General features: G+C 46.2%; 2 protein-coding genes across 2 annotated transcripts; one reads left to right on the forward strand and one right to left on the reverse strand.

The window, feature by feature from the left end:
- Positions 1-1,269: 1,269 nt before the first annotated feature.
- Positions 1,270-3,448, forward strand: PCYB_093540 (26S proteasome regulatory complex subunit; the record flags this gene model as incomplete). The annotated part of the gene is made up of 5 exons (XM_004222468.1): positions 1,270-1,806; positions 2,005-2,337; positions 2,519-3,082; positions 3,162-3,200; positions 3,413-3,448. Exons 1-5 carry the CDS (start codon positions 1,444-1,446, stop codon positions 3,446-3,448), a joined length of 1,335 nt encoding a protein of 444 aa, XP_004222516.1. The 5' UTR covers positions 1,270-1,443.
- Positions 3,449-3,961: 513 nt separating this feature from the next.
- On the reverse strand, positions 3,962-7,054 carry PCYB_093550 (hypothetical protein; the record flags this gene model as incomplete). The annotated part of the gene is made up of 2 exons (XM_004222469.1): positions 3,962-6,636; positions 6,916-7,054. The coding sequence occupies 2 exons, from the start codon at positions 7,052-7,054 to the stop codon at positions 3,962-3,964; spliced, it is 2,814 nt and encodes a 937-aa protein (XP_004222517.1).
- Positions 7,055-9,846: the final 2,792 nt, after the last annotated feature.

Consider the following 9,846-nt stretch of genomic DNA (forward strand, 5'->3'; position numbering starts at 1 on the left):
CTTCACACGCGCACATATATGATTGGGACCATCTACCCGTGGCTATACCTGTATAGGGGCGGTAGAAGTGGTCATGTCTTTGCATGAGAGAAACGAATGATCACACAAGCTAAGTTATCACCCCAGAGAGTGCACAACTGGTTGATCCATCCCTCCACAACACACACACCCCACTTGGCTAATTAATTACTAAAAGGGGGGTAACGTACATCCCGTTGTATAGTCCCCTTAGCTGTGATATCGCCTACATTTTTTTCTCATTGATATTAAAAATTGCCTACGTTTTTCTTCCCCATTCTGTGAGGGGAAATGACCCATCCCTCTTAAACAATACGCACACACGAGTAAAAAATTAACGTGTGTTAAACAAAATGGCATGTTATGCTGCTACTCCACAGATGGATGAGAAGCGGAACAGCCGCCATTCCTCCCATAGTAGTCACGTATAATCGCCCATTCGGAGGGCCCAATTTATGTTTGCGATGAATGAACTTTAACAAGAATATCCACAGGTCCACGATTGGGGAAATTTCCCTTGGGGGTTAGCATGCAACAGAATGGCTACCTCAGTTGGGCGCGCTTTTTCAGGATGTCTTTAAACGGCAGGCCTAGAAAAGGGGGCAGGAAGGGAGGAAGGGGTCCTTCTTCATCATGTGCAAAAGTGAAGAGAAGCCAGGTGTGTCACAAAGCAGTCACGATGGCGACGATCAACATTTGCGTCGTGTTATCTGCACAGTGGCGCCCCTCCCCTGGGTAGTTTGCACGACCATGGGTGTGTAAAGCGGGAAAGAATAAAAGGGCACCATAAAAAAATAGTCACCAAATGGTCACCGTGGAGCTGACTGCCCACCGCATGTATGTGTACCTTTTAGGTTACCAAAGAAATGACTCCTCAGGAATTATCTTTTTTTTAAGGCAATAACTTTTTTCATACATATTATGTGCCTACTGTGTGCTTCTTTTTTTTTTTTTTTTTTTTTTCCCTCCTGTCATTATTTAATAACGCCTAAATGGGGAATACGCCCCGCAAAGTAGGTACCAATGGGGGGGTCATCATATCCCTGTGAAGAGAAGCGTCACGTGGACTTGTCACCCCGTCGGCCCCGGTCTCTCCGCAATTTCACACGCTCATCGTGCTGTTAGCATTTCTTTTCGCCCCTTACACCAAAGTCCGTGCATGCGAAAATTGCTCTCCAAAAAATTACAAAATTGAAAAGTTGCAAATTGAAAAGTTGCAAATTGAAAAGCGGCAAAATTGTGAAGCGGCAAAATTGTGAAGCCCCAATTGGCCAAGTTCACCCAGCTGACCTCAGAGAACGCGGAAGAGGAAGGATGACCTCCCCCTCCCCCCCCAAAAAAAAAGCGCCCCTTAATGAACCAAAAAGGCACAATTCTCAATTTCTTTTATGACTAAAGAAAAAAAACAAAAGGAGCCACACAAAAATGGAAGTGAACAAAGAAGATATCTGCGAGCTGAACAAAAACAGCTACCCCAATTTTTACCTGGCTGACTTATTTTACATTTTGCAGTTAACACATATATCGCCAAATGAGAAGACCGAAACATGGATGAAGCTGCAAGATGAAATAAAAAAAAATAACATGTACGCATATTATAGCTATGTATGTGAAGAATTGAATATTGCTGTAGACCAGGACCTTTACAATTCTTTAAAAAAAAATGCAGACGAAGAAATGAACGAAATAGAGAAGAAAATTCAAGAGGCCTCTGAGAATTTTGACTCTGTTGACACCAAAAATGATGTTTTACTCAAGGCAAATTTTTTTTGCAAAATTGGAGACAAGGTTAGCACACCCAGTTTTCACAGGACCCCTCCTCTCCCCCTTTGGGAAAAAGGAAGGCTCCTTTTCGCAGCTCGTCTGTGAAACCCTCTGAAATGTTGGCTGACAAATATGTGTGTTATCATATTTTTGTTATTCTGTATCCTCCTCCTCCCCTGCTTGGTCCACCCAACACACACTAACCGCCTCATCCTCCCGCAGGAAAATGCACTGAAGGAATACGAAGAAGTGTACAAAAAGGGCATAGGCATTGGCGTCAAACTGGATATCCTCCTCACGATAATACGAATAAGCATTTTCTTTAACGACTTGAAAAACACCAAAAAGTATTTAGAGCAGGCAAGAACGCAGATGGAGAAAGGAGGGGACTGGGAAAGAAAAAACAAACTCAAAATTTACGAAGCTTTGAACTACATTATGATTAGGAACTTTCCAGAAGCCTCCAAAATTTTGATCGATGCTGCGTCAACATTTACAGCAACGGAAATCATTTCCTATGACGAAGTTATATTTTATGTTGTCATTCTGGGAATTGTAAGATTACGCAACGTTGGCGAAATGGGAGTTCTGTTTCGCCTCATGTGTGAAGTGAATGTGTCCACGTTTTGGCGCTCCCCAAATTTAACTTGTACAAAAATACTCCGCTTTTTAGCTACCTCATATCTTATCCTCCCTTTTTTTTTTTTTTTTTTTTTTACCTGACCCGTACATGCAGATGACAGAAGAGAGAACCGTGCTGGATAAAAAAATTCTGAACAGCTCAGTAATTTTGCAGGTCACGAGCAGTGATGACGATTTGCAGAGTTATATATCCTCCTTTTACCACTGCGATTATCGAACGTTTATGGAAAAGACAATCAAAATAGCCATGCGAGTGAAGAGGGACAAATACTTGGGAAGGCATTACCGATATTTTATTCGAAACACGAGGGTGAGAGCTTATAGGCAATTCCTGGAGCCCTTCAAAAGCGTCACGCTTAAAAACATGGCGTACGCCTTTGGGGTCAGTGAGGAATTTATTGAGAGCGAAATTTCGTCCTTCATCGCGAATGGGAAGTTGAACTGCAAAATTGACAAGGTGAATGGTTCGATAGAGAGCAACCAGCCCAACGAGCGGAACACGCTGTATTTGAACACGATTAAAAAGGTAGGTTGCGCGGGTGCGCGAGTGGGAGTGGGAGTGGGATTGGGAGCGGAAGCGGGAGCGGGAACGCGCGTGATCGTGAGACGGTGTCTTCCCGCGGATTTGTCCGGGGCGGAGGCGAATATTTCTGCACCGGTATGTCAGCCCATCGCTTGACCCATTTGTCCATCCATTTGAGTGCTCCCTTATGCCATTTATCTTTTCCACTTTACAGGGGGACATTCTACTAAACAGGATACAGAAGCTGTCCAGGGTTATTGACATGTGATCGGCGACCTCTACCTGTTTGCCTTTGTGTGGCTCCCCTTTTGCGTGAGCCCATTTCCCCGCAGGGCGATCATGGCCACTGTTGTGATGGGTTATCTGTTCCCTACCGCTGCGCCGCTACCACCTTGCAACAAATTTGCGGCCATTTTCTTTTTTTTTTTTTCAAAACGGCGGTTCGTTTCCCTTTTTTTTTTTAAGATAATTCTTACCTGCACAGTGCAGAGTTTTATTTAAGCACACTTTGTTGCCGTCTTCCACGGTTTCACGTCGATCATTGCTAGTCCCCAGCACGAACGACTGCATTTTGACTCCCCAAAAGGGAAAAAAAAAAAAAAAAAAATACGGTTAAGTGCAGCGGAAATGTGCAAAATGGCTAGCTGGCAAGGTTAAAAAAAAAAAAAATGCTATTAAATACGGTTAATTGCGGTTAAATGAACAAAATAGCTAGCTGGCAAGTTAAAAAAAAAAAAAAAAGCTATTATATACGGTTAATTGAACAAAATAGCTAGCTGACAAGCAAACAAAAGGCAACGCCGCAGCAAACCACACTACATCGAAAAGCGACACAGCACAGCGCAAATATTCCATGTGGTCAATTTCCAAAGCAACAAAAAGGCAAATCGTCGAAGGGGGCATAAACGGAAGGGGCAGAGGAGCCATTCGTGGCACAACTGTGTTAAGCAATCTTGCAGATGAAAGACTCCGTTGTGGGAAAGGTGAGATACACCCGCTTGGGTGTGCAGGAATTCATGCACGAACCAACTTAGACGTCACCCCAGAGATGTACTGCAAGTAGGCCGTCTTCAACAAATAGATGTCCCTGTAGAGACTGAAATGCAATTTGTGTATGTTAGTTGTGCTGAAGGGGTGCAATCGGAGGGGTTTAAAAATAATTTGCAAAATTTTATTTTCTCCCTCAGTGTTAAAGATAGACGAATGACAGTCCTCCTTGAAAATATAAAGAAAAGCTTTAACATGATGTAAGGCATACTTTGACGTAAGTGTGTTCGTAAGTTTATATAGCTTCAAACTCATTTGGTAATTGACCAGTGTGTCTTTCTCTCCATGGATAAAATAAATTTGCAAATTGGCAAAAATGCTACTCAAATTTTTTGTTCCCTTTAAGTCGTATAGTATTTTAAAAAATTCTTTCAGCACGGAGATGTTGTCCCAGTGGACATAGGGGCATTTTTTATTCATAACAAACCAGCTAAGTAAGAATAGTACACTATTTCTTAAAATGCTTTTCACCAATTTCTGCGTGTTCGTGAATGGTGCAACAAGGATGACTCTATCTACAGTTATGTTTAATTCGTTACTTAATTTTTTTTCCACCTCTTTTTTTCGTTGCTTTACACTTTGCAGGCCTTCATTTATGCTGACTTTTTTGGGGACATTTTTGCACCCTGCATTTTTGTGAATCCCCAGTTTCAGTTTGTTCCTTTGTTGATAGTTGGTAACGCTGCAACAGTAGTGACTGCTTCTCCGTTGGTGTAGTTCTGCGTAGGAATGTGTTTGATGGGGGGGGTGTTTCCTAAATTGGGGGTCTTTCAGATCGTCTTTGCCTTTGTCTTTGCCCTTGTCTTTGCCCTTTTCTTTGTCTCCTTCTTTCGCTTTTTCCTTGTCTTCTTCTTTCGCTTTTTCCTTGTCTTCTTCTTTCGCTTTTTCTTCTTTTTCCCCTTGGGTACTTGGCTGTGGGTCCCCTCTTAGCTGGACATCAGTGGCTGAGGATGAAGGTCCACTCACAAAGACATCCCCAAAGGTTAATATTTTCCGCGCGTCATACACGTACTCATTAACCTTGTTGTTCCTCCTACTGTTTAGCTTGATTGACAAATCGTTTCCCTCGTTTGGGGGGTCCCTAATGGCTTCCCTTTCCTTTCGATGAAATGGCTTTTTGCTCTCCCCTTGGAAGAAGTCGTTGTAGAGGCTCTTCGCAATGTCCAGCAGCAGCTGCAGGCCGACGCAGCACCCGAGAGAGTAGCCCAGGATGTTTATGGATACGCCAGCGTGGTTAATTCGGCTGGCATCTCCAACGCGGTTAACTCGGCTGGCATCTCCAATGTGGTTAATTCGGTTAGCATCTCCAACGCTGCTAACACCGCTAGCATCGCCAACGCCGCTAATGCCGCCTTCCTCGCTTTCCTCGTCTTCCCCGCCTTCCCCTCTATTCCCTCTTTCCCCACTAGGGTGGGCCCCCCTGCGCAGCTCCTTCAAGGCCTCCTTCAGCGCCGCCAGGGCACTTGTCTTGAACGTCAGGGGCGAGGGGTGGCCTGTGCTGTTGTTATACGCGGGGTAGTCCAACAGCAAAAAGGAATACCTAACTGGGTTTTTTTTCTTCTTCTTGTAGATTAGCGGCCCGTATATATCCGTGTAATTCAGCTTGCCTTCTTTTACTTCCCCCCCGCTTTTTTCAAACGAAGGGTTTCTTCCCTGCATGTGGTAGGAAATGAAGTCGAACAGCTCGTCCGATTCGCTGTCGCTTCGTTCTATGAAGAAGTCGTATGCATCGTCCGGGTCCTCGTCCGGGTCCTCGTCCGCGTCCTCATCCGGGTCCTCATCCGCGTCCCTGTCCTGGTGGCTGTTCCCAAGGTGATCTTCCTCACGATGGGCACTCCCATGGGGACTTCTCCCATGATTAGCTCTCCCAAGGGGACCTCCCCCATGATTAGCTCTCCCAAGGGGACCTCCCCCATGATGGGCGCCCCCCCGCTCCGCATCCTCCCCCTCGCTGTCCCGCGCGGAGCCTCGCACCCTTTCCCTGTAGTAGTCCAAAAAATGGCCATAGTTGTGAGGCCCAAACGCGTCACATTTCTGACTGTACTGCTCGTAGTACTCCACAATTCGATCGTATATTTCGGTAGCGTTTTTGTACAAATTTTTGTGGAAGAAAATATTTGGGGGCAATTGGGGCAATTTTTTTTTTTCCTTTCCCCTCTTTGTGGGGCTCCCACTGTTTGGTTCGTTTCGCTCGATGACACCACGGTGAGTTGCTAAATTGGGGAAGAACTCATTTGCTGAGTTATATTCCTGTTCAGGTGGAATGCCTCTCTTTGGGGATCCTTTCCGTTGCTCTCCCCAGTCAGCACAGGTCGCCCCTTCCTTCTTGCTCCACTTGGTGTGCAAATTTTTTTTTATTTTCCTTCTTTCCAATTTGGCCAAGTATCTCATATATTCAGACGGAGGTATCTCTGTGGCGTATCGGAGGATCTTATAAACGGTGTTTAATGAATCGATGGACTTCATATCCTTCCCTCCAAAAATAACCCATAGAAATATTGGCACTTGGGGGGACCCCCTATTCTGCTTCTTCCCCTGTGTGTACTCCTTTACCTTTTCTAAATTTTTTTTTTTCACGTAACTGAAAACGGAGTCGTACAGCTTGCAGTTTATGAAGTTACGTATTTTAAAATTGTTCACGTCTGAGAAGTTGGCCGTTTTACGGACAGCGGTAAGGGGTGAGGTGAGCGGTGCGGTAAGGGGTGAGGTAAGCGGCGAGATAAGCGGTGCGGTAAGCGGTGGGACTGGCTGGACTGGCTGGACTCGCGGCGGAACAGCTTTCCCGCTTCCCTGGGCACGCAGCAGCCCCCTCCGCACCTTATCCTCCCTGAAATAGCTGACCACTCCGCTCAAATAGTTGTGGTAATACTGGAAGAGAAAAAAAATATTTTTACACGTGTACGGAAAGACGGGTTCTATACTGCTGTTCAAGTAGGTCATATAGACACATGAGCAGTCGAACAGGGAGTTGCTCATCGGGGTGACATTCTTCTGTCCTAAGTGGCACTTCTCTGTTGTACTACCGTCCTTCACAGTGCTGCCCCTTTTTAGTGAATCCATTTTAATCAAATTCTCCATTTGATGCCCATTCACATGTGTGTCTCGTCTCTTGTCCCGATTCGCACCCCTTATCGCTACCACCCCTGTTAGGCTCTTCCCCCAAACGGGCAGAGTGCTTGCCTTTTTCACCTTCTCAGTGGCAATGCCCCTAGAAGGGGTGATTCCCCCCGTGGGTTGTCCGAATAAGGGAGGGTCGATCCCCCCCGTAGGTTGTCCGCTTAAGAGAGGGTCGATCCCCCCCGTAGGTTGTCCGCATAAGAGAGGGTCGATTCCTCGTTTGGTGGGATCACCTGTGGGAGAGGTGACACCACCCTGAGAAGGAACACCTTTCAAAGAGGCGAAGTAACCTTTCTTGGCGCACCGGAAGGAGCATTTATCAACGAAGTATCTGTTTCGACGCATGTTTATCAAGTAGTTGGCTGTCCGTCCACTTATCGAGCTGCCACCCACTCCATTTACTCCTCCACTAGTTGGCGCCCCTCTCTGCACCCCCTTTCGACCCCTCCCTTTCTCCCCCTTTTTGAAAAAGACCCACGAGCCATTGTTTATGAGTGCATGGTCACTTGTCGCCTTCTGAATGCGAAGCGAGTTTTCCGTGTCGTGCACATCTAGAGGTGGAATTAAATAGGCGTTATAAATGTAGGGGTAACTAAACGACAAGGTATTCTGATCAACTAAGACAATGTCTTTTATGGGTTGAACCAACAGCTCGAAGTTAAGTCTCATCAGAATCTGGTTGTAGAGACTCTCTCTACTTTTACTACCACCACTGCTGGTGTAGAAAAAAAGCTCATACCATGTATTTTTGAATTTTAAAAAATGAACGTCCTCCTTTTCTGCATCTACTTTTGGCATGTCCAAATTACTGGTCACTTTATATTTATTGCTTTCCAAATCGCTTAGGGGAATGGGTTCTTTGGGAAGACTCAGGATTGGTCTCTCCGTAATTTTGGTGCTTTTGCAGTTGGACAGCACATGCTTGTGCCTCTCCTCACGGGGGCATATTTTAAGATTTTCGACGTATACGTTGTTTCCCTCTCGGAAGAGCTTCACCAGCTTGTTCTTCTGGAAGCGGGTGCTTCTGTTCGCCGCTTTGCTGGGTGAGTCAGCGGTGAGGCTAGCTGATGGGTCAGCGGTGAGGCTAGCGGATGGGTCAGCGGTGCGGTTGGCTGATGGGTCAGTGGTGCGATTGGCTGATGGGTCAGTGGTGCGGTTGGCTGATGGGTCAGCAGTGCGGTTAGCTGATGAGTCAGCGGTGCGGATAGTAGACCGCCCAGTTGCGCTGTTGCGTAATCGACTGAGTGTCCGCCTTGCGGGGGTGCCCCCTTCGCTCTTAAGGGCTCCGACTGACCCACGACTCCCTGCACGCCCGAACGTGTTTTTCCGCGCAAATTGGCGAGACCATTTCGACCTGCTACTCAAGTAGTTATTATAAATATGACTCAGACTGAATTTGTGTTTTATTTCACCAGGGGGAGTGTCCCTAATTTGATCATGGGGAGTGCTTCTAACTTCATCATGAGGAGTGCTTCTAACTTCATCATGAGGATTGCTTCTAACTTCACCAGGGGGAGCGCTTCTAACTTCACCAGGGGGAGTGTCCCTAACGTCCTTGTTGGGAGAGCCCCCATTTGTCTGTACCGCAGAGGGATCAAATTTTACATGCACCGATTCGTTTCTTCGTGTGCCCCCCCTTGGCCACCTTGGTACTTCGTCTGACACTCCGGTTAGCTCATCACTCGATTGCTTGTTCAACTTCACCCATGGGATTCTTTTCGCATTCGTTAAAATTGCAGATGTATGTTCCATTTCTTTTGTCGAGGGACTCCTCTCTCTTCTACCATCATCTGTGAGTCCTCCATTTATGCTTCTAACCTTGCGTAGGGGGGGCGTCTTTTCTGCCCCTTCCCCATTTTGATTACTCTCCTGGGTGGGTTGCCCATAAAAAAGGTCTGCACAGAATATATGCTTTTGCTTCCTCACAGGTGGGGAGTCACGGCGAATGCCTTCCCTAAGGTGATGCCTTCCACTCGCTGACCCTCTCCTTTTGTTTGTATCCCCAAACGGTGTGCTGCCCTCATCAAATGGTTCGATCGGATCATCCCCCCTCGCGCAGTCCCTCCTCACGAAGTGTTTACTTAAACGTTCCGATTTAGCCTGCCCCTCCATGTGAACGTCCCAACATTTCGACGTGGCGAAGTTATCCAGCCGGGGGACCCTCTTCCCATTTGCACAATTTGCAGAATTAATTTTATGCCTCCTCCCTTTTTTAAAAAAACCACTCAGGTGTGCACACTTAACTCGATCGGACGGTCGCGTCGTTGCCTCGTCCTTCAGTGACTTTTCACCTGTACACGTGTGCAAGGAACGATTTGCAGACTTGTCTAGTTCATCGTTTGGAAAATAATTTCCTCCTTCGGGCAGGACGAACAGTCCCCTCACTGTTTTTGTTTCTCTCTCACCACGTGCATCCTTTTTTTTCGGCCTTTTATTGGAACTCTTTGTGTGAGTTTCGCTCACGTGGGGACTCCCCATTTTTATGTTCCTATGCCTTAGAGGTGTGTGTGTGGAGGGGCTGCACACGCCACGCAAGGGACTGTCCACTCGATTAGCACATGAGTGCCTCCCTATTTTTAATTTCTTTTATCTTGGTTAAGTCCCCTACGATGTGTTATTTTTCCTTTTTTTTGGAATGAACTTTCCAATTTTTTTTTTTTTTTTTTTTCCCCTGAACAGGTCAGGTTATATACTGATCTATCTCTTCTCCCCACCAGGAGGGGAAAGAAAAAAAC

Source organism: Plasmodium cynomolgi, chromosome 9, assembly GCF_000321355.1.
Source record: "Plasmodium cynomolgi strain B DNA, chromosome 9, whole genome shotgun sequence".
Taxonomy (NCBI): Eukaryota; Apicomplexa; class Aconoidasida; order Haemosporida; family Plasmodiidae; genus Plasmodium; species Plasmodium cynomolgi.